The sequence below is a fragment of the Chaetodon auriga genome, chromosome 15 (assembly GCF_051107435.1).
Source record: "Chaetodon auriga isolate fChaAug3 chromosome 15, fChaAug3.hap1, whole genome shotgun sequence".
In the NCBI taxonomy this organism is placed as follows: domain Eukaryota; kingdom Metazoa; phylum Chordata; class Actinopteri; order Chaetodontiformes; family Chaetodontidae; genus Chaetodon; species Chaetodon auriga.
Genome location: NC_135088.1, coordinates 4983028 through 5005794, shown reverse-complemented (window position 1 = coordinate 5005794; position 22767 = coordinate 4983028). Strand labels below are relative to the sequence as shown.

Here is a 22767-nt window from a genome sequence, read left to right as displayed (position 1 = left end):
TACCGGGCTGGAGTGTGTGTCACATTCAGAAAAACTGATCAACGATGTTTACCGCAAATTTGATAAACGATATTCAGTCACTGCAGAGCTACTCCATTGTTTTTTCTTTTCTTTTCTTTTTATTAATTAAAATTTTTGTTCTTTAATTAAGATTAATTAATATTAATGTTGTACTTTTTTGTATATAATGTGCATATGTATATAGTTGCTTTTATTTCACTATTTCAATTGCCCAGAAATGACCACAGACAGTCAGCTTCAGCAGGAGACTTCAGGGTTTTTATTTTTTAAATATTATTTAAACACAACATAAAACACTTCATAATGAAACATAAATTAAATGTCATCACAAGAAAACATAGAACAAACCTTATGACATACACAGCAGAACAACAGAAATTCTGCTGCCCTGATATTAAAATTCGTGAAATACGATTGTTCTGATCAGGGAATATCACAATCACTTGAAGTCGCTCATTAAACGTACATGATGTTTGTACAAAAACAAGAACTCTTTGATTAGCTGATGTTTTCTAAAACACAGCTTCCACTTCCTTTGCTGTGCTCCTGTCTTTTGCACTGAGTCGGGACATTTGGACTTCAAAGATTTTGTCAAATGCACTGTAGTCCACACGAAACCCTCCTTTCTCCAACGAAATGCATGACTCAAATCGACAGCCCCAGAGGACCTCATCCTCTGTGTAGGATGTCCTCGCCTGGCATGTCATACCTGCAATACAACAAAGCATCATAGGGTTGCGTAAATGTCACTTAATTACCCAAATACACACTAAAACACACCGTTTTCTGGCCTTCCTTCCACACATGGCTAATATCTGGCTAAATCTGATCCTACACACAGCTTTTACTGTTTTTATTTATACTAGTTAATGTCAGATACTACTCAAATTAGCTCCTGTTTACGTTGGAAACACAGGAGGTGGCAACCACACATCGGTCGGCTACTTTCAGCTCGTCAACCACTCAAACGAAGTCAAAGTACAGCAGTGTTAAGACACCTTCTGTCAAGTCTCCCTGTGATTCCTTAGAATACTGTAATGTAGCTTCATGCTATGGACATGGCCTCTGTTGGAGGACAGCACAAACCTGAAATATATTTGTACAAACCTGACGCTTCCACGATGCCCTCCAGGATGACAATGATCTCAAAGGACTCCCTCTTCAAACGCTCGGCTCCCACCTCCCAGAAAGGGCTACTGTCACTGATGATGTGGGTAATGGTCTGAGGTTCCACCAGGAGCAGCCTGTCTCCCCCAGTGTCGTAGCCCAGGTTGATTTCTGACTGCTCCAGTGGGATGAACTCGCCCTCCTTGGTTTGCCGGGACTTGATCAGCTTGGCCCGGATCTTGGCATCCACCATGTGGCTCTCTCTCAGATCACCAATGCGGAAGAGCATGCAGAGCTTCTCGTCACGCTCACAGATGACGCAGTGCTTGCTGAAGATCAGCGTCTGGGCTCTCTGCTGTGGCCGGGAGATTTTAACAAACATGCAGCCCACCATCAGAGCGTCGATAATGGAGCCAAGGATGGACTGGACCATCAGGATCATCGCACCCTCAGGGCAGTTAGCTGTCACCATCCTGGAGCCATACCCAATAGTCCTCTGGCTCTCTAACGACAGCAGCAGGGCTGAAAGGAAACTGTCTACATTCTCGAAGCATGCCTTCCATTGATGGTCGTGAACGTGTGCAATGTCGTCACGCAACCAGGCACCAAAGAAGTAGATTCCACCGAAGGCCACCCACGTGAGAATGTAGCACATTGTGAAGACGAGAAGGAACCAGCGGCACTTGAGGTCCACTAATGTGGTGAAAATATCTGAGATGAAGCGACTCTTGTCTGCAATAGGTCCCAGGTTGACCCTGCACTTGCCATCCTTGGTGACATAACGCTGGCGCTGATTGCTGGCAGTGATGAGCAATGAGTCCTCATCACCCAGCAGCTTGCAGCGCTTCTTGTGACTCTTCGCAACGTTCAGCTTCTCCATTGCAGAGACGGGAATGTTGCTGCTGCCAGTGGAGCCTCTCGACTGCCACCTGGAGCTGAAACGCTTGAGGTGTTTGCTGCGATGCAAACGCTGAGGCTTTGGGGTCTCCTCTACTGGTTCCAGAGGAACCGCTGGGATAGTGTGATGCTGGGGGGGCTCTTGTTTGGTCAGAGTCAGAGCCTGAGAGGACTGGCTGCAGGGAGTCTGGGTCTGGGAGGGAGAGGCCTCGTGGGATGGTGATGAGTAGTTAACATTGTAGAAGTTGTGGATGAGAGAAGCTCTTTCTGAGGTCATCATGGAAGCAACAGAGGATTTAGCTGTGACCTGAAATGAAGGAAAACCATAATATTCACAAAATGCAAAAGAACTAAACCACCAAATAAATGCCAAGTAGATTCACAAACTGAGTCCTATTGAAGCCTGTCCCATTCTGAGGCCTCCTTCACACTGTGGTCATGTCCAAAAAATCACTCTGGTGTCTGTGAGACCAGGGGCTGTGATCTATGACCTGTCCTAAAGGTGGGCATTGGTGCTTTGATGAGTCCTCTCCAGCTTCAGGAGGAGTAGAGGGGCTCAGTGTGCTGGATCAATGGCTTTTAGTGTCAGTCTTTATAGGTCCCCTGTTCCCTGGTACCTTTTAGACCAGAGCTGAGACCTGAGTTGAGCTGCATCCAAATTATAATCAGTTGAGTTTGGTGTGAAATTCAACAAGAAGTAAGTCACATGCAGGACACCGAATGGTGGTTGAACTGAAGTTAAGGGTGATCACAAAGAAGCAGATGAAAGTGAAAACTATCTCTAGTATCAGACTTTGCTCATACTGTAGATGATGATACATGAGTGAGGGAACAATAAGCACTTTAACTACAGACACCATCACGGACAGTTGTACCTTGTGAGCGCGAGCAGTGTGACGGACGGACTCTGGCTGTGTTCTGGGCAGGTAAGCCAGCAGATGTTTAGCGGTGAGGGTCTGCGTCGGCGGGATGGAGTTCCTGCGAGGCTCGACCCTGATGGGGCTCCTGATGTGACTGTTGCACTGAACGCTTTGCAGCGTCTCTTTGCTGCACATCACAGTGGAGATCATTGCTGAGTTCTTCAAGATGGTGATTAACCTTCACGTCTGGCTTCTGTGTCGACAATTAAATTAAATCGAATTACATCAAATATATCAGTTTTCAGAGTTACACGGCAGCTAAATCTCTCTGCTAGTTAGTGCTGCTTCAGTACTGAAGTAAACACTGGAAATGCATACAATGATGATAATTCAGACAGCCAACACCTCCAAGGAGAAATCCCTGAGATTCCCACAGATACGACTACAGATGTTACATGATGACGTGCCAGAAGCAAATGTTGCTTTATTCCCTTTATCAGCAGAACAGGAAGTTTCATCAGACTGAAGTGGGCTGATCAGTGTCTCAGCCACTGCTTCAGTTTATTACACATGTAGGGATTATCACTAATCCTCAAAATTAATCGGAGGAACACCAAAGAACACGATGGATTTGGAAAGATTACTGACTGTATGTGCCAGAAGGCTTAAGTATTGTCCAGATGTGGCCAAATGAACTGTGGTGAGTTCACTTGTTTGAACAATAAGTACTGTACTTGATTCTGAGATGAAAGCGTTTTAGTTATTAGAGGGCAGAGAAGGAACTAAAGACTGAACCAAAACATGAATATCTTTTTATTCTGAATCTATGTTCAGCTGCTACCTGGATCCATGTGTGGGTGCGACAGCAGGTAGGAACTAAAACTACCTTCCGGTTACACACCTGCAGTGATGTTAAAAGTACTGTGATAAAAAATAACTTCTGTAGCAAAAATTCTAAAAGTAAAATGTGCTGTCATCTCCTGCAAAGTCTCCTGGAACAAATGAATGTAATTATGAACTAATTATTCGGAAAATAGGAACTTCTTGGAAAGAGCTGCTCAATTTAAACAACAAAAACCATCATTTATAGACAAATTCCAGATGTTGCACATTGAGACCTTTTAGTTTGCACTCACTAAAATACTCTCCAGGTTACAGTAGGACCTGGAAATTAAATCATTTAGCTCAGATGGAATTAGTCATTTCACTGATTAATAGACAATTAATCAATTACTTTGCCTGAATCTGCTGTTTTAGTTCATTTTAAGATGAATCCTGTAGTTTGGACTGTTGGATTAAACAAAACCATCTGCAGACACCACCTTCATAACCAACTGTTAAAATAATCTGCAGATTAAGATAATCAATATAATCCTTAACCTTAAAATCATTTCTCAAGGACACACTGACACAGTGGGAACAGTAAAAATGGTGACACAATATCAAATAATATTTATATTAATATTGTTAGAAATTCTATATTTCTAAAAAGTCAAATAATCATTTTTTGCTGAAAACATCATTACAAGCAGAAAAGAATCCCATACCTGTCGAGCATCGCTCCAGATGAAAACAGCTGCTGGCAGAACTTCACTTGAAGTTTGACCACATGAAGGAGGAGATGGACGTCCAGCTGTGTGACCGTCCAGCTGTTTGTCTCCTCCCTCAGAACAAAGCGCTGCAGCTTAGTGTCAACAGAGCATCAGGTCACTTCATCATGGCGATATTTAAACATCAGTCTGGATTAGCAGGATTATTTAAGACAGCTGGATGGACCTTTTGGATGTCTCTATGTCACAAACCTGACATGAAGCTCAAACACAATCTGTTTTCAGGTTTATCCCTTCAAAAAAACGAATGAACAGTTCAAAACTACTCTATGAAGCTTCGCCCAGAGAGGCTAAATATAGCTTAGCATAAAGACTGGAAACAGAGGGAAACAGCTAGCATGGTTCTGTGCAGCACCTCTAAAGCTCACTGACATGTTACACCTTGTTGATGAGGTGCTGTACGGCCATTTCCTAATTTCTGGTTTTTATGCTAAGCTAACTATCTCCAGGCCCATCCATATGAGACGTGAGAGTGGTATTGACTGTAATGGTTAAAGTACAGGTATGTTCAATGTCTTCCAAGCAACATGGAAAACATTATAGAACAGCAAGCTGGCGGTGTTTGGAAAAGTGTAATCTTTTGGTTTATTTGGATCAGTAATAAATACATTACAGAAGAGTTCAGTTTAACGTCTTGTACAACAAACTTCTTCTTCTTCTCAAGAAGAGATGCAGGTCCAGAGTGTCTTTGTTAGAGCGAATCATCATTTAGAGGCATTTAGGTTCAAACACACGGCAGCAAAGAAACAGAAAAGCTGCAGATGAAGTTTGATGAACAATGTGCAGCGAAGACATCACGTGTCAACAGATGGCAGGACACTGGTTACACAACCTCAGCTGGCTTTGTAGTGTTAAACCCTCAAATCTATATGACTGAGGCTGATGTAAAGAAGCCTCGGTGTAATCTCTGCAGGACTAATTGCAGTCTGAGAATGAAGATCTCCCACAGATTGATCACAGCCAGCTTAAACCCCAGTGAACCGGGCCGGGCAGCAGCACTGTCCAGCCTACATACATGAATATACTGAACCAAAGGAAATGAAAACAGACATGAATCATAATGTCCTCAGAGGACAAAGTGCTGCAGTATCGTCCTCGGTGGTGATTCTCTCTGAGTCTCTACTTGATTTTGGTCAGAGCTACAGCTCTCCTCTCTGTGTTCTGAAACAAGGCCCGGATCAGATTCTTCACCTCCGAACTGGAGAACTCCAACGCCAGCGGACCTTTGCCGTCAGCCCACCTGTGGACAGGAAATGCAGGCGAATCAGCCAATCACAAACGTCCATAGAGGATGTTGTCACCAGACACGGTTCTTTCGATGCTTAAGGTGTGTTTACTGTTCATGAGGAAGACTAAAGAAAGCATGACAACACGGTGGTGTAACATCTGCTTTAGGAGTCTGACTCAGTCTGGATGTCTTTGGAACTTCAAGCCTGAAAGTAATCATTCATTTCTAAAGATAACTGATCATCATTTGAACAGTTTCTTTAAGTTTCTGTCTTACCTGTCGACAATCTCCTGCAAGTTGGCCCGTAGCACGATGACCAGCTCCTTGAAGGTGCTCCACTTCTTCACGTAGAGAGGCACCTCCTCCTGATACTTCTTGTTTTTCTTTTCCTCAGCCAGAGGAATGAAGACCAGCGGACCCTCCTCGATGATGGTCTGGCACAGAGTGTGGAGGTGCTCACCATCCTCAGAAGAAATATCCTGCAGACACAAATAAGATGCTTATTGATCATCGACGATGTAACAAAGCAGACTCTGAGTTTTTCCCAGGTTCACGCAGAGGAGCCGTGATGAAGCCAAGGACGAACCTCCAGCGTCATGATTTTGGCGGTGACCTCTGTGATGGCTGTGTTCAGGAGGTTGCCCATGGCTTTGCAGTAGATGCTGACTGGAAGCACATCCTGCCACACTGTTCCCAGTTGCTTCAGCTGATGGATGACCTGCAAACCAGCAAAGCAGCGTCACAGCTGAAGAGCTGAGTCAGCACATTTATGATGCATCATCATCACCATCATTAGAACACGTCATGCTGAAGGCCTTTGCTCTCACCTGTCTCACGGCTTTGCTGGCTGCAGTGTAGTTGTCTTCATCATCCAGGTTGCAGAAGTTGTGAGCGGTGGAAAGTCTCTCCAACAGTTCAGCTCTCTGAACGTTCATCTGTGCTAAGAAGCACTGAGCACCTGGAGGAGAAGGACCAGAAGGTGCTCGGCTTATTTCAGGGCAACATGAGATCAGATGCCTCATGTTTTGGATGAAAAGTGGAAACTTCACTCATGAATTTCTGTTAGATATTTTATGGCTGACAGGTGCAGAACTGTCTGTTTACCCAGCTTCCTGAATCCAGGCACCATGTCGACAAATGTCGCCACGCCCTCGCTGAGGGGCTGTGGCAGGTGGGCTCTGAAATGGTGTCCCAGCGTGAGCAGGTGGTGGGCCAGGTACATGCAGTTGTTGTGCTGGATGGCAGCCAGGTGAGGGAACTTGAGCAGGTTCTCCCTAGATGGAACAGCAGAGAAACAAGACACAACCAGTCACCTTCAGGGGAATTGAGCTGGTTTGACCTGCTGTGTGTCACATGACGGAAACATCCTTACTTGTGGTACGTCGGTACAACATCATAGAAGAGCTGGAAGATGTTTCTCACAGTGAAGAAGAGCTGTAACGCGCTGAAAACAACAAAAGAAAGATTGATCAGATTCTCTAACACTGAGCCTCGAGGGCTGTAAAGCTCAGGACGACACAGTACGTCAGCCCAGGCGACCGTCTGAACGCTGGGACTCACCACTGGGTGGAGCTTCCCACGGCCTCACACAGCGTGTTGAGAGCCAGCTCCATCAGCTGCTGCACCGACTCACTGATGCGACAGGCCGGCAGACACAGACTCCACGCAGACAGCTGCTTCGTGTTCTCCATCGTCTCCTCCTTTGCGCTCTCTGACTTCGCCTTCGCCTCCTGACCCGGAGGAGGCAGCTTGGGGAGGCGCAGCTTGTAGTCCGGTGTGATCTAACAGAGAAAAACAGAAGCAGTTCAATAAGACAAACAGGGAGCAGCTGAAGACTGAAGGCATGCTCGTGGTATTTTTGAGGTTTTCTGGTGCAGCTGTAATTCTATCAAGTAGGTCTTGCAGATATTTTGTCCAACTTCTGTAAATCCATTTTAAAGGGAAATTTTTGGGAAATTGTTCCTAAAATGTTGCTGAAACAGCTAAACTTCCCAGCAAAGTAAATGGCATGTATGTTTGATGTTTCCTGGAGCTGAATGGACCACCAGCCTCGAGCTCAAACATACTTTGACAGTGTTGTGCATCTTGGAGGTCATCAGCTTCCGGGCTGCCACGATCACGTCTTTGCACTTCTTGCTGGCAAAGTGACAGTTGACATTTCTGGCGTACTTGAGCAGGTCTGTGGAATCGCCCTGCAGAAACTCCATCTCCTTCAGAGACTTCTCAAACTCCTCAGTTTCCTTGATCACCTTGAACACGAACGACAAATAATACTCTCATTAATAATGGAATTCTCGTCCGCAGACACGAGCGTCACTCAGACTAAAATAAACTGTGAGAACACAGAGAAACTTTGTCCATGAGTGATGAACAGTGAACAGTGTGTGTTCTGTGTGTGTGCATCTGTTCATACAGTGCTGTATTTATCCAGCTGGCTGCTGTTGGTGGGGATGGAGTAGAGCAGACACTCGTGGATGATGCACTGAGAAATTTCCTCCCAGATCATCTCCCCCAAGATGGCCGCAAGCTTTTTATCACCAATGGACACATCTGAAAACCAACAAACAGGTGATTTAGCGTTCTGTAACTCATCATCGTTCAGCCACACACAGAGGTGAGACAGATCACACATGGCTCTGCTGATCTTTTTGGGGGATGAGGACCCTAAATGACACAAACAGCTCGTGTCTCATGAAGATCAGCTTGTAAATCAGAGACTCTGAGCCGCCTGATGTTTGATTTCTGATGTATTTGACCGTACTGTACCGAGTAGGTGTGTGTGCAGCGTCTTCAGCACCAGGAGCAGTTTGCTGTAGACCTGTGAAGGAGTGGACCTCTCCTCATGGCTGTCCTCCAGACACTGTAAGGCCAGGACGGTTCCCTCGTCCTGCTGCTCTGTCACCCTCACTGACAGTGACGGGTACATCACCAACGGCTTCAACATGTTCTTCAGCAGCACCTGACCTGGACCACAACAGACACCAGGACTGAGCAGGTTCTGAGCTCGACACGATGTGTTTCTCTAAACACTGTCATACAAACGCCACACAAACTGGAATGAAGTGTCTGGAAGGTGTGAAGATTCAGATTCTGAAAGGACTGCACACTGAACAGTGAGCGGTGCTCCTTGTTCTTACTGAAGAGCTTGATCTTGTGCTGAAGGTCTCCCTGGATGGCCAGAGCCTGCAGGACGCAGCACAGCAGAGCAGATGGTTTAGGTTCACCGTCCTTACTGCAGGCGTGGCTCAGGTTCAGCTCCACCTTCAGGAAGGACTTTGGACCTGCAGGTTCTGGCGGGACACGTCCAACAGTCACTACCAACGCTTCACACTGAAACACGCTTGCTGTCATATTTTAAAACATATAAACAACAATTGCTAGTGAGTAAGCGGTTATAACAGAGCGGTTATAACTGAGTGGGTGAAAGGTTAGATCCAGTGAGTATTGGCTTGCAGCCTGCACGATGATGTATGACCAGTATTGATCTGCATCGATCAGTATCACATGTATACCTACACTAAACACCGTCAGGAAGAAAAGTGCCTCTAAGTAAGGTTTGCTGTACCTTTAAGAAAACACTGAACACTGGTACAATTGAAAAGTGAAAACATCTTATTAAGATGTATTAGTATCACAGCTGATACACACACTGAAACTCGAGCTTCCTGAAGAAGTCTTACCCTTTGAAGGTGGTAATCTCCAGATGACGAGGCCCTTCCATTCATCTCCCAGGTGGTAAATTAGGTTTTCTCTCTGCACTGTCAACTCAGAGCTGAGAGCGCTGAGCAGGGGGAGCTGGGAAGCCTTCCAGCCTTTGAGTGAATCCACACTGTCCCTCGCCTGGAAATATATTTTTCATTATCTATATGTGTGTTTTCGGTTAAACTGCCCAGCCTTCGTTCGGAGTGGAGGTCAGGTCATGAGGACGTGATGTAAGCAGCTCTCACCTGCTCCAGCTGTTTGGCTGCATCAACGTACTTTTTGTCCAGTAAAGCTTTCTTGAACTCCTCCATGGCGTTGTGAAACTGAGTCACAGAAGATACAACAGAAACACTCAAATGTGTAAATTATGGATAATCAAAATACCAATTTTTCACCTCTAATACATTTCTGAGAGCAAGACTTTCACTTCATTTATGGCAGCAAAAGAAACACCAAAGAATTCTGTTTCTTTTTTCATTATAAGCTCAATATAGCAAGAAATTAATAAAAAGAAAAGTATACAGAATTACAACCAGTTTTTCCTCAAAAAAGTGACATTAGCATCTTTATGATTTCGAGATACAGAAAAATCAACTTTCATTTTATTCATGAGTTCAGAATCTGTCGACAGGAGCCACGTGGAAACTCCCCGACACGATCAGTTTCTCACTTCGTATTATATTACATTTTGCTTCATAAACTGTTATGCATGTCGTACCTGTTTCAGGTGTCCCAGCATTTTTATAATGATAGTATTTTTCTCCAACTGCTGCTTCAGCTTTGCGTACTCAGTCACAGCTGAGTGGATGTTCTGCTGCACCTGCAGCCACAAACACAGAACAGCTCAGCGCATTAGTCATATTTCTATTATTGTTATTACATACATCTACTACATACATACAGTCATATCTCTATTATATACCTGCACCACATGCATACACTATTTTACTATAAATCATATTTCTTTCATTATTATAGCTGTTACTGTTATTAGCTCTCTTTCTAAACTCAGAGGCTTGAGGCCGATGATCGTCCACCCAGAGTCTGCTTCTGCTCGAGGTTTCTCCTTGTGAAAAGTCTCCTTGCTGTTGTCAACAAGTGCTTTTTCATGGAATTGAAATGAAAATGAACCAAGCTGAATTAAATCAGCCTCGAGCAGACTGAACCCAGTCTGTCTTGCTCTTCAACACATACCTCATTCTCAATACAGTTTTTAAGGACGTCCATTTCTTTGGAGACCTCATCAACCTGCACCATGAGCTCCTCGGATCCTTGAAGACTGGGCAGGAAGTCAGTATACCTCTTGTTTATCATGTCACATACTTCTTCCTATGAAAAAAAAACATGAAGAAAACACAGATAACAGAAAGATTTAACGAGGCATACGTTTTGCTTTAGGCACAGAGCATGACTGTTTGCAGGAGTTTGTGTACAATATAAGTATATCATACCTCTGTGCTCGTTGCTTGTTTACAGTACTATTTATTGTACTATATGATTACCATTTACTTCGGTTATACTCAATTAGTTTTAGAGTCTCGTTATAAGTATTTTTATTATTGTAATTCTCGGCATCAAATCATTTTAACATGATCTGTGAAGTACTTCACTGAACAGTCACGGAGTAAAGTTGTCACTGTTGGCTAAACTTCATCCGATAAACTGACCTAACATTACTGTGAGACAGCGGTAGGACATTACTGTTAATATAGAAATATTTTATTAAGGTTTAAAATTAACGTTGTAACGTGTACTTTTACTGAATATAATGGAGCCACGTAGTCAGCTGTCACTACTTGTTCTTCACCACATCTGGCTAGCTAACAGTCTTGCTAACTAACGTAGTTAAACTAGCTGGATAGTCCGCTTTGTATTAGTTAATGATGAAGCTAATGTTTATCTGCAGCTAAGATTTACTTCAGGGAGCACAGCAGAAGTCCAGCTAGTCTTAGTGAAACGATCAGTGAAGTTTCGTATCTTTCAGTGTTGGCGCTAACAGCTAACGCTAGTTCAAACTTTACTTCGCGAAGCTAACGCTAGGCTAGCTAATGGATTACCTTTGTATCTTCCACCTTGCGCGACATCTTGCTTATTTTACTGGACAGGTCCTCTTTTTCCAGTTTGCCAGAGCTGGCGAGCACTTCGGTTACGAACGACGACATGTTTTATAGTAATGGTATAAGCTAATGTGAACTGTGACAGACGAGGACAACAAGCCAGGACCCGCCAGGTGGTCTGATTGGTTCCGAGATGTCGCTGACCGGATCCGCCTTCCCTGCCTTCTTCTTCGTTTGGCATTTGATGACAAATTGCTACCGTAGTCCGCCCTTACCGCCTCCACATGTTACGGGAGTGTATAACATATAGGTAGTATCAGCACTGCAGTAAGGAAAAACATTATATTGCGAAGAATTTCTGGGAATTCTTGTTAGTCTCTTAGTTAACTTAAAGAAACAGGTTTTTAAAAAAGAACGTAGTTTTTTCTCTCATTCTTTTCCTACCGATTTACTGGTGCGTCCTCCAGCTCAGCAGGTGGCGGTAATGCTCATGTAGACTGGTTTGCGAACCGCCAAATTATGCAAACAGGAAGAAGAAAAACTGCCGAATCTCTATGGCAACGACAACTACATATTTGCCGTGCTTCGTGTTGATAGCTTGTTAGCTTTGTATGTAATCTGCTAACGACAGCATCAACTGTTTCTTCGCTGACTTTGGTGTATTTGCAAACGCGACAAGCGGTTAACTAATAAACTATAAACCGAGTGTAAAAAAAAAACTGGATCTGTTCTAACGCTAGCTAACAAATGTGCTAGCTAACATCAAGCCCAGAGCTTTCCGCTGATGTTTACGTGCCAACGTGAAGGTTAATGGCAGACTGTTGGAACACAGACACCGGAGAAGCCGTGTTTCGGTCCCGGGATGTTGTCAAAAACCTGAGAATAAAGTAAGTAACGGATGGTAGCTAAGCTGGTTAACGTAGCTGATTAATAGTAACTTAGCCACAAAACTCCACGGTGCTAACATTACTCAGAACGGTGGGTGGATTCACAGTAGACTGTTAGCGGTTAGTGATCTTTCTCAGTCTCAGGACGTTCTTTCAACTCGGTATCCATCTGTTTCCCCACTTCAGGGTGCGCATAGAGAGGGTGACCTCCACAGCAGCCCTGTCCCAGCACCTCCAACAGCAAATTCTGTCCCAGCAAGACAGAGGAGCCATTGAGCTGGAAACCCTCACCTCTCAAGGACAGACAGGTACAGAGGAGGTCCGAGGAAGAGTCAAGTACTGGATCGTCTCATACTTTTCACAAAGCCATACTAAGCTCTTTATTTCCTCCCTTCTGTTGCACCACTTTAAATCAGTCTGCCTCTTTGTCCCTGACCTTTAGTTTGTGACTGTGTGAGCAGTTTGCTGTTTGCGCTGCTGTTGGACATGAAGTGGTGATGTTGTCTACATAAAGTCATCTAGACCATTAAATCAGGACTGGCACAGGAGTGCAACAGTCATTGAGGGTGTTTGTTTCCTTCAAAATATATTTTAATAGCTTGACATTTCTGTTCCTCTCTCACAGGTGATAATGAGGAGGAGATAGTGGTCGGCTGGCAGGAGAAGCTCTTCAGTCAGGTAGTTTTTCTTACCTTCTTCCCAAAGCACATTATAATGGTAAACTTGCTTTAGCTCAAAGTGCTGCAGATAAAAAAAGCTTTAAGGTCAACAGTTAGAAATAATTTTGTGAGTTAGTTTTTATTTTCCACTTCCTTGAAAAAAAAGTTTGTGCTCTTATGAAGCCCACATCCTCTTTGTTTGTGGTTCCAGTATGAGATGGAGCTGTTCCAGAACGAGGCGGCATGTCAGACCCCTCTGGACCGTCAGTACCACACAGAAGTCAAGGCCCTGAACAAGAACAAGGGCCGACGAAATCACAGAATTTTCACGTACACTGATCACGACCGTTACACAGACTGTCTCCCATTCCACCAACTGGTAGGTCACGCTGCATCCGACAAAGTCGACACCATCATTCAGTCATTCACACCACAAAACAGATAAAAGTCAAGCTGGAATGTTGCAGTAAACGGCTTGTTGTCTTTGATCCTGAAAGCAGCACTCCACTGAATTATTGACCACAACCAAATCCAGCCCCACATTCCTGGCCGAAAGGATGGCGAGCGTGAGGCACAGGCGGCAGGACAGACGCACCATGTAGGTGGAACGATTGATAACTTTCTGCACTCTGCTTGTCAATTCTCAAACTGCATGTAATCCGTCTCCTGTGGAACAAACTTTGAATCCGTGGAACATACAGCACTTGCATTAAATTGTGTAAATACACTGCAGTTAGGATCAAGTTTCATAAAGAAACTTTGATCCAAATGATGCTCGTTAATCCTCACAGTATTTAATGGTTTAAGCTGCCATGTGAGAGCATCGTCTGGTATGTTTCACAGGGATTGTAGCATCCCGAAGACAAAGATCATCAACTGGGAGCCCACAGAGGAGTTTGTAAAGAGCAGTCATGTGGTGAATAGTACCATGCAGACCATGCACATCATGGGAGACCTGAGTCCCCCTGGGAGGTAAGACCATGAGCACTATTCCTTCCAGCTCAGTGTTTAATGTTCCACATGGGTGTTTTGACTCAGCAGGGCAACAACAGACTCATCCATCAGTTTCCACCTGCGATGTTCTCAATCACTTGATTCTGCCCAGACTGTGATCAAACCTCAGAGTGTAACGTGTGTCGGTGGAGCTGTTGGATGTGTCAGCAGTGATTCTGAACAAGCTGCTTCTTTCCCTTTGCACAGGAAGTCTGTAGCTCGTTGACAGCAGCTTGTGATAGCGGGAAGCTGCAGAGTTAGTCGACCTTTCAAGGCATTTTTCCCCGTTAGATCGTGGTCAGACTGTGCAGCTGTTATTTACACCTGGCTGAGATCTGACAGCAGTGTGAGTGAGACCACCTCCAGGTGTAGTGTGACCACAGCAGATGGTCACAATGCAATCATACGTAGAAATATTGTATAAGGTCCAATATACAGACTAAAATGTTCCATTTTGACATTTACGGGGAAAGTCTTGCAGAAGTTGACTCAGTGAAGGAGCCTTGTGCTGTTAGCAGGTTTCATTAACACTGAATGTCTGGGTCATTGAAGATTCTCCTCTCTGCACCTGCTTTCTCAGGCTGGGCCAGAAGGAGAACGAATGTTTGCTGGTGACCATAAAAACAGATGGCTGTGGAACAGTCATCATAAAACCTGACTTCAACAAGGGCAAAGAGCCCTACAGGCAAGTCCACGATGTGTGTGTGCAGCTCCAGTGCTGACGTTTTCTAAGTTCACCACTGGTTGAGACTGAAACGTTGTAAAGTTGAAGAAGGGATGAACAAATGAAAATAAAACCAGTCTGGTTTGTGTGTTTCTCTGCAGGATTGTGACAAATGGGGAGAAGAGAGAAGTTTGGCGTCTCTCTGTGGAGAACGTGTCCAAAGCCATGAAGCCGGAGGAACAGGAGAGGGAGCAGAACATGTACAAAGACGTGAGTTCATGTCCATCACAGGCCCCACAGCCCCGAGCAGAATGTCAACCCTTTAATGTTTACATGCTAAGGATTCTCTTCTGTCTCTAGCTGTACGTACGACACAAGGAGTACCTCAACAGCCTCGTTGGACAGGACTTTGAAATGGTAAATCATTTAATGAATCTTCACCAGAGCTGAACTTTATCTGAAAACAGGGACCAGGGCGCATTTTATTCTCCCAGAGGCCAAAGTCACACTTTCAAAAAGCGTGCTCAGTCTGACCAACAGTCCAAAACCCAAAGATATTCAGTTTTCTCTCATGTGTGACAACAAAAAGCTGCAAATCGTAACACATTTGTTCTTTTGCTTGAAATATGGTTGAAATTATTGATCAAACATCACTGGGCTAAAGACAAATGTGTTAAAACCACTTGTTGTTTTGGTGCATTTGACACACACTGTGACTGCGTCTCCTCCTCAGCCTCCTGTGGGTATCCTGCGTTACCTGATGAATGGAGAGATAGGTGAGCAGCTGTGGTCATCACTGCTGTAACTGTCAGTCATCAGTGTTTAAATCTCCTTCTTCTTCTTCTTCTCTTTACTCAGTCGCAGCCAAAGGTTTTGAATATGATAACTTATACATCCACTTCTTCATGGAACTGCCCAACAGTAAGTCACGTGTGTGTGATGTTTAACTGTGGCACCTTTTCAATCAAACTACATGAAATTCAGCTCTTCAACTTGTTTTGCTCTCGTTCGTTTGAAGATTGGTCCAGTTTGCCGTTTCAGTCCCTCTCAGGTGTCACTCAGACCTGCAGGACCAGAACATTAGGCCAGGTGTGTTTGCTGTACAGTTTTCCAGACGACAGCTTCAGAGCTCGGCTCTGACGTCTGTTCGACCCTCACCTTTCTCTCTGCCAACAGGAAAATGTGGCTTTCTTCAGTTTCCCCTTCAGCTTTGAGGCTTTCTACATGTGTGAGAAGGAGAGCGAGGGTTAGTGTGGATGTCGTGTTTGAAGTTAAATGTTAGTGCTGTAGTGTATCTGAATCAAATGCTGACTCGTGAGTTTTCTCCTTCTTTCAGAGTCCGTTCCTCAGTGGCCTGTGCTCTACTTCAAGGTTCTCTCTCTGGACTCGTGGCAGCGCTATCGAACCGAAGGCTACGGCTATCTGCTTTTTCCTGCCACGCCCGGTACGCCGCGCACACCGCAGAGCTGCTGGTTACAGTCAGGGTTGCAGCGCACAGTTATCTTCATCACTCGTTAATCTGCTGCCATCGATTAGTTGATTTTTCTGGGTCAGAACTCAACAGGAAGCAACAATTCTCTGACGTTTTAGAAGCTGGAAGCAACAAATGTTTTTCATTTCTGCTGAAAAATGATTGATTGATTGAAGATATTTGCAGTTCATTTCAGCTGAATTAACACATTCAGAAGATACTTTTCATTGTCAGTGTGAAGGAACGTGTGAAAGCATCTGTGTGAGATACAGAGGCTCAATGAGATGCTGAATCTTTTTTTTTTTTACGTGTTTATCAGGTAAACACACCGTCACATGCCACACCTGGAGACCCCTTCAGACGGGGACAGTCTCCGCACTGCGGCGTTTCTTCATCGGGGGGTCTGCGGAGCTTGAAGACCTCAGCTATGTCAGAGTCCCGGGGACCTTCAAGGTAAGCTCAAACCTCTGTGGAGATGAAGAGTGAACATCAAATCAAATCAATTTAAACTCACTGATCTCTTTGTTTTTGCCTCTTTTCCCTCAAAGATGCACAGATTCATCTGGATTTTCTGTTCACACACATTCAATAGTTTCACTGTTTTCCTGCTGAGAATTAAAAATGTAGAAACTCAGAAAAGATGCAGTTTAATTTACTGCGACTGCTCCCACTGTGAAGGTACTTTTGTGCTTCAGATTGTGCTTTCTGAATCTGATCATTTGCCTTTTTTCATCCACTCCAATTCATTATTTTCAATGTACAGGTGTACTGTATTAATACTGTGTGCAGTATCAGTGCAGTACTGTACACAGCTTCACTCCTGATGCTGAATAAATCAGGTTTTTTTCCTGCATTGATCAAAGTATTAATGTTTGTGTCTGCAGGGAGAGAGGCTGAGCCGCTTTGGCTTTTGCACTGAAACCACAGGAAGCGTCACCTTTAATTTGCACTGCGTGCAGCAGGCCAGGTGAGTGCTGCTGGATCCAAACACGTCTGTGATTGGTTCGCTCTGGACGTGCTTCGTTAAAGACGTATTATGGGGTCCTGGTGTGAGTATCAGTGTCACACCAGTCTCAGCACCACCATGAACTTTGAGGAAAAAGCTCAACATGTGAACATCAGAAGTGAAGTTCAGGCTCTGTCTGTAGTCTTCCTCATGTAGAAGACGATGAATTGATTATTAAAAGTTTTAATGGATTCTGAATGTGAAGCCTGACAGAAGGTGACTCACTGGCCTTGAGTTCCTCAGAATGTGTTGAAGTCATCATAGACCTCCGTGTTGTGTATGTTTCAGAGCCTTCGTTGATGCCGCCCTGCTGAAGAAGAGGAGGCAGAAAGTTTTCGACCAGCTGGGAGGATTCAGCCAGCAGGGAGCAGTTTGCACCATCCTGGGTAAAGACACTCTCACAGAATCCGGAGGTTTAAAGATGGAGATCAGCTCCTCAGAAAACATGTTGGTTCCAGATTTCTGGTTTGCAGCAACAAATCAGTGGTTATCAGACAGAAAAACAGAAGCACAGTGGTTTTCTTCCTCTTTTGACTGAATGACAAGATAAACACTCAGAAGAAAATAAAGTTTGTTATCTGTGAGCAGTTTTTTTTTACCATTTTTTTTTAATTGTTTATGTGTCTTTGTTTCCTCTGTCAGAGGCCTTTCAGAGAGCCAGGAGGAAGATGCAAGAGGCCCGAGAGGCTCTTCCCCGAGATCTCATCAACAACACGTCCCAGCTACAGATCCAGTCCTCTGCTTAGCTGTGACAAGGACATGAAGACAGCTGAACGTCTGAGACACACTGGACTGTTGTGTGGTTCAATATGAACCAACATTACCAGCAAGAAAACAGTGTTTGACTGCTGTTTGTATCACCACACCTTGAATTCTGTGTCACTGTTTGTCTCATTTTCAAAGTTTCAGACTGAAGTTTGTATGTTTTCAGTAGAATCATGTTTGCTGTAAAATAAACTTTTTTATTTTAAAGATAAATGTTATTTTGGGCCATTTTTTAAAACCACTTTCATTCAGATTTCATACAAAATTAAACTCATTTAGGCTGCTCTGCTGACACACAGCACACAGTGTTTACTGGAAGCCATAACAGGAAATGATGTCACCGCACATCCTGAGAAGACTCTCATAACTGACCTGGGAACTGTTACAAAGAGGCTAATCCTCATGTTATTTCAGTTCTGGATTAACTCATGGAGACGCGCTCTGTATGTGCTGATGAGTGAACGAGGCCGCCATCACATGACTTTATTTCCTGACATGTAACCTGAACGAACAGCATGACTGAGGTGTGAGACACAGTGTGAGCGTCAGGAGGACAAATCAGTCCAGAAAGAGTGAGGAAGAGGAGAGGAGAGGGTGTGGCCCAGCACTCTGTTAATCCACAATGATCCTGTGAGTCAGTCTTAGTCCTGAGCAGAGCCACATTAATCTGCAGGATCTCAGTGTCTGTGGATGTGAATGAGGAAGAGGAGGGTGAACCCAAAATTTGCATTTCAACTGGATTATTATCATTCTAAGAACTGGGACCACGGCGAGACACATGGCGCTTCTGAGGTCAGGCTGGCTGTGGAGACAGAGTGAGTGCAGTCATGACTGAACTTTGACTCTATGTCTGATTTATGTGAATGACTGCTGGCAACACTTGTCAGTATAAAGGATTCTTCTGATCAATCAGTCAAATAAAAAGCTGCAGGATTCATTGAGAATGAAAATCATCGTTAGCAGCAGTTTGAGCTGATTGAAGCTCCTGAGCAGCCACAGAAAACACATCAGTGCACTGAATACGACGAACAGATGACAAGAAAGTTTATTCTAACAATAAAGAAATAATCTGACATTTAACACCGAAACAAACGCTTTATTCCAGGTTCACTGCATTTAAAGCTTCTATCTTGGAGACTGAACCTCAAACAAAGTGAAATTTGTGCCTGTTATGAAACTCCACTCTTTCTAACTTATAATCCCATTAATTGTCCCCGTCCATGTCTTAAAGTGGCTTAGCCGGGACGACAGTGAGGGAGGATGTAACTGCTGGAAAACAGACTAAAAACAAGACAAACACTCACTCACACACACACACACACACACACACACACACACACACACACCCACACACACACACACACACTCAGGTCACTGATCTTCATGAATGTTCAGTTTGGAGGACGAACACTAACGTGACGCCGTGACGTGTCTCTGCTGCAGCTTCTGTCCTGAAGCGCTGGAAGTTGAACTGGTGTGACCTTTGGATCGATGGGAGTCTTTGCTTCTACAAGACGGACAGCAGGCGGGAGCTGGAGCACCGCATCAGCCTCAAGACGACGTGTGTGGACGTGAAGTCTGGCCTGGAATGTGGAGGTAAAGGCTCGCCTTCTTCACGGGTCGATCATTACAAACACAACAAAGTGCAGCTCAAATGAACTGAGACTCATCAGGAGCTGAACAGCAGATGATCACTGAGTGAAGCTTCAGTTTGTAGGAAGCCGACACTTAAAGAGGTCTGACAGGCAGAGCAGTGCAGGCAGCTCTCCTGCAGGGGGCACCAGAGCTGCGTCCCAGTGATTCCCAGTTAGTGTGAGCAGGTTTGGAGTGAACTGAAGAAAATGACTGAACAAGTTAGACCAAATCAGCCAGTCCGCATATTAAAAACGTGTTTTCAAAAACAGCATCAAATAAAACGAATCAATGAAAGAATAAACTGTGTGTGAAGTGCAGCTCAGGATCAGCAGGAAACGTGGAACAGTCACAACTAAGCATTAATTCATTTGTTAAAACTTCCAAGTATGGATTAGAATTTGGGAGAATGAATCATTGGTCCATTAAACTGGACATTAAACTGTATATCATCTATAATTCATACTTTATTATTCATACTGTCTCGGCGACTTTCCTGAAAATACTTTTGATTGATTGATATTTTGTAGAGCTCAAATGCAGCAAAGCACCTCATCTGCATACAGTGTGTGGACGCTTGTAGAGCTGAAATACACCTGAGAGACAGACACGGACAATATGAACAGGTGGACGCACGGAGGAACTGAGGACTCATGAGTGAGGAGCTGAACTAAGGAAGGAGGAGACAGGAGTAGAGAGATAGGAGAGAGGCTGAGGAGGCAGGTTCAATGGTTCTGAACTGAACAGTGTTAGAAATGAACATTTACCTCTGAAAGTTGTCTATGAAGTGAGCAGAGCGTCCACATGTCTCGGTCCAATGACTGAAGGCTGCTCACAGCACTGACTCTCAGCTGAAGGATGTCTTTAACTCGTCTACTGTAGCTTTGACTCCACCGGAGAGCAACCCCAGAGAGAACCGCATCATGGTCCAGCTGAGGGACGGCTCATCGGTCAACCTGTGCGCCAACAGTGAGGATGAATCCATGTAAGTACCTTCACCTCACTCTCACCGGACACTTCACAGCCATCCATCAGTCCTCACTGCTGTCCACGTCTGTCTCAGAGCCTGGAAGCTGACCCTGCTGGAGACCAGGAGGAACCCGGTGAGTGACCCTCGTTCTGTATCAGAGCAGAAACATGACCTGCTGGCTCTCACCTGAGTTTCCACCTCAGTGCTGAAGGCAGTGTTTTCTCCCTGCAGGTGTTCACATACGACCCGTACGATGACTCCTACCAGGCCGTCCCCATCAGCAGCTACCACACCGTCTACATCACACCTGGAGCGGGGCCAGGTGTGTTCACACACAGGAGAGCAGACTCAGCATGTTTCTCTTTCACTGCAGAGTTCAGACCTTTATGTGGTTCATCAGTGAACAGTTAACTGCACAGAAGAAATATTCAAAACCCAAACATTTCAAAACGTTTTACAGCTGCCATTTTTTGGTGCAAAGAGTACTTACAGTATATATTCAAGTATATTTTCTGGTACTGTATGTACTTTTGCTTAAGTAACATTGTAAATGCAGGATTTCTGGTCCATATTTCACACTGTGGTATTTTTTCCTTTGATGATGCTTGTTGCTGCCACCATGACAATAAAATCTGCTCAGTTTCTTGTTATGAAAAACTTCTTGTTTTTCACATTTTAACATGTTTTTCATCTTAATACAACAGATTTCTTGTTATGATTAGATTGCCAAGTTATTCATTTTTTACAAGAAATACCTTGTTATATCCAACACCGGGGCCACAGAGCGTCAGTGTTCTGCTCTTCAGCCTTGAGTTGATGACCTCAAACATGCGTCTGTCTTGTCTGTCAGGAACCCACCAGGTGATTGTCCAGAGGGACCCGTTTGATGGACTGATGGAGCAGGTGGCCGTGGGATTGCTGGCAGGCATGGCGGCAGGGACGGCCATGCGATCCTTCCTCTGGATGCCGTTCTTTTTCTGCTGACCTGCAGTACTGACTGTCTGTGAGCAGAGGCCTGACATCATGAGTAGAAATCACCTTTCGTATCACCACAAACAGCTGCTCCTCTGGTTTGTCACTTTTTGTCTCGTGTGCACTTCGGATGTGACTCTCTCTTCTTTCTGCTTGTATATAAAACAACACCGAATTTACTCATGAGCATTTGCAAACGACAGGAAGTCATTTTTGTATCTGAACATTCTTTAATCTGCTGCCTGAATTTTACATTTTGTGAGCTTGATGAGAGTGTAGTGTGTAAAATGTGTAGCCTGCACCAGGAAATAAACTGATGGATTAAAATATCATCAGAGATGTGATCTAAAATTATTGTTTGATTGCATGAAACAAACATATCAGACACATCCAGTCATACAGGTGGGAGTTCGGTGCTGCAGAGCCTCCTAATGGCTCAATAATTTTAATACCAGTTCAGTAAAAATGAGGCTCTTCAGCAGCTTGAAGCCTTACACTAGTCCAAGTTAAATAAAAACTGATAACAACACCACCACAGAAACTGAACATTTTCAAGTTTTGTTTAATGATATGTCTAGGTATTCTCCAGAAAAAGGCGATTTATTGTATTTATCTGCATAAATATCGATATTTATATTAATATGTACATTTTAACCGTCTATGTTTGTAACGAAAATATCTGTGCCTATATTTTGTCTATATATCTTTATATTGAAGCCATTCCGTGTCTCATCTCTCCGTTAGCTCTGAATTCTTTGATTTGATTTGACCGAAACAGTAAATAACACACTGAAGAGACATGTGATTGGTCTAAGAATGTCATTGGCTATTCGAAGTGTCAGTCATCTGCAAACTCAGTTGCGATTGGCTCAACTGTCACATGGCTTCAAATGGCAGGTCGTGATTGGTCAAGAGCCATCTAAGAGTAGCTGGGGACAAAATGGCGGGAGTTTGTGTTTGTTTCCGGAAGTCGTGTCGGTAAAAACACAGAAGACATGCAAAAAACGAGCACTAATTTCACAGGAGAAAACATCCTTCTGTGGATTATTATCGTATTTTGGACTAAATGTCTTAACTGCAGTGGATCTTCTGGACCTTTGTGGATGTTTCAGACGGTTTTTGTGGACTTTTTTCGACCTGAGGATCAATGAGAGACGTCACTGGTGAGTTTCCTCAACTTTAATTTAATTTGTCTGCTGTTAGCGTTTTTTGAGCCTTTGTTGTGATTGTATTGTCCATAAACGGGAAGAACGACAAATAACAATA

General features: G+C 44.1%; 4 protein-coding genes across 6 annotated transcripts; 2 read left to right on the top strand and 2 right to left on the bottom strand.

The window, feature by feature from the left end:
* Positions 1-533: 533 nt before the first annotated feature.
* LOC143333076 (G protein-activated inward rectifier potassium channel 3-like) lies at positions 534-3095 on the bottom strand. The gene is made up of 3 exons (XM_076751008.1): positions 2901-3095; positions 1129-2332; positions 534-730 (listed from the first exon to the last, which is right to left on the bottom strand). Exons 1-3 carry the CDS (start codon positions 3093-3095, stop codon positions 534-536), a joined length of 1596 nt encoding a protein of 531 aa, XP_076607123.1.
* A 1957-nt stretch (positions 3096-5052) lies between these two features.
* On the bottom strand, positions 5053-11672 carry zw10 (zw10 kinetochore protein). The gene is made up of 16 exons (XM_076751382.1): positions 11483-11672; positions 10620-10754; positions 10144-10245; positions 9671-9748; positions 9404-9563; positions 8861-9013; positions 8490-8687; positions 8137-8273; positions 7790-7972; positions 7284-7504; positions 7096-7167; positions 6828-6997; positions 6551-6681; positions 6310-6441; positions 6000-6202; positions 5053-5735 (listed from the first exon to the last, which is right to left on the bottom strand). The coding sequence occupies exons 1-16, from the start codon at positions 11585-11587 to the stop codon at positions 5615-5617; spliced, it is 2301 nt and encodes a 766-aa protein (XP_076607497.1). The 5' UTR covers positions 11588-11672; the 3' UTR covers positions 5053-5614.
* A 342-nt stretch (positions 11673-12014) lies between these two features.
* On the top strand, positions 12015-18131 carry mks1 (MKS transition zone complex subunit 1). Of its 3 annotated transcripts, none has more exons than XM_076751439.1 (18): positions 12015-12369; positions 12556-12677; positions 12995-13047; positions 13240-13407; positions 13526-13626; positions 13872-14000; positions 14602-14706; positions 14847-14955; positions 15046-15102; positions 15419-15461; positions 15544-15606; positions 15704-15774; positions 15862-15931; positions 16022-16129; positions 16476-16609; positions 17041-17123; positions 17451-17548; positions 17805-18131. In XM_076751439.1, the coding sequence occupies exons 1-18, from the start codon at positions 12293-12295 to the stop codon at positions 17906-17908; spliced, it is 1695 nt and encodes a 564-aa protein (XP_076607554.1). In that variant the 5' UTR covers positions 12015-12292; the 3' UTR covers positions 17909-18131. The 3 variants fall into 3 exon arrangements, with proteins under 3 accessions (XP_076607554.1, XP_076607555.1, XP_076607556.1); XM_076751440.1 differs by having other exon boundaries at positions 12020-12369; positions 13529-13626; XM_076751441.1 differs by lacking the exon at positions 15544-15606 and having other exon boundaries at positions 12031-12369.
* A 184-nt stretch (positions 18132-18315) lies between these two features.
* On the top strand, positions 18316-21831 carry plekhb1 (pleckstrin homology domain containing B1). The gene is made up of 6 exons (XM_076749805.1): positions 18316-18742; positions 19371-19523; positions 20442-20544; positions 20623-20662; positions 20761-20851; positions 21380-21831. Exons 1-6 carry the CDS (start codon positions 18706-18708, stop codon positions 21511-21513), a joined length of 558 nt encoding a protein of 185 aa, XP_076605920.1. The 5' UTR covers positions 18316-18705; the 3' UTR covers positions 21514-21831.
* The last annotated feature ends 936 nt before the right edge of the window (positions 21832-22767 follow it).

What these genes read in the sequence shown, in the direction of transcription:
- LOC143333076 (XM_076751008.1), bottom strand. Translation starts at nt 3,095, where the DNA reads ATGATCTCCACTGTGATGTGCAGCAAAGAGACGCTGCAAAGCGTTCAG. An exon ending in ACACTGCTCGCGCTCACAAG is followed by an intron (nt 2,333 to 2,900) that starts GTACAACTGTCC and finishes CCTTCATTTCAG; the next exon opens with GTCACAGCTAAATCCTCTGT. An exon ending in GGGCATCGTGGAAGCGTCAG is followed by an intron (nt 731 to 1,128) that starts GTTTGTACAAAT and finishes GTTGTATTGCAG; the next exon opens with GTATGACATGCCAGGCGAGG.
- zw10 (XM_076751382.1), bottom strand. Translation starts at nt 11,587, where the DNA reads ATGTCGTCGTTCGTAACCGAAGTGCTCGCCAGCTCTGGCAAACTGGAA. An exon ending in TGCTGGGACACCTGAAACAG is followed by an intron (nt 9,749 to 10,143) that starts GTACGACATGCA and finishes TCTGTGACTCAG; the next exon opens with TTTCACAACGCCATGGAGGA. An exon ending in GCCTGGATTCAGGAAGCTGG is followed by an intron (nt 6,682 to 6,827) that starts GTAAACAGACAG and finishes CTTCTCCTCCAG; the next exon opens with GTGCTCAGTGCTTCTTAGCA.
- mks1 (XM_076751439.1), top strand. Translation starts at nt 12,293, where the DNA reads ATGGCAGACTGTTGGAACACAGACACCGGAGAAGCCGTGTTTCGGTCC. An exon ending in GACCTGAGTCCCCCTGGGAG is followed by an intron (nt 14,001 to 14,601) that starts GTAAGACCATGA and finishes CTGCTTTCTCAG; the next exon opens with GCTGGGCCAGAAGGAGAACG. An exon ending in GTGTGAGAAGGAGAGCGAGG is followed by an intron (nt 15,932 to 16,021) that starts GTTAGTGTGGAT and finishes TCCTTCTTTCAG; the next exon opens with AGTCCGTTCCTCAGTGGCCT.
- plekhb1 (XM_076749805.1), top strand. Translation starts at nt 18,706, where the DNA reads ATGGCGCTTCTGAGGTCAGGCTGGCTGTGGAGACAGA. An exon ending in AACAGTGAGGATGAATCCAT is followed by an intron (nt 20,545 to 20,622) that starts GTAAGTACCTTC and finishes CGTCTGTCTCAG; the next exon opens with AGCCTGGAAGCTGACCCTGC. An exon ending in TGGAGACCAGGAGGAACCCG is followed by an intron (nt 20,663 to 20,760) that starts GTGAGTGACCCT and finishes TTCTCCCTGCAG; the next exon opens with GTGTTCACATACGACCCGTA.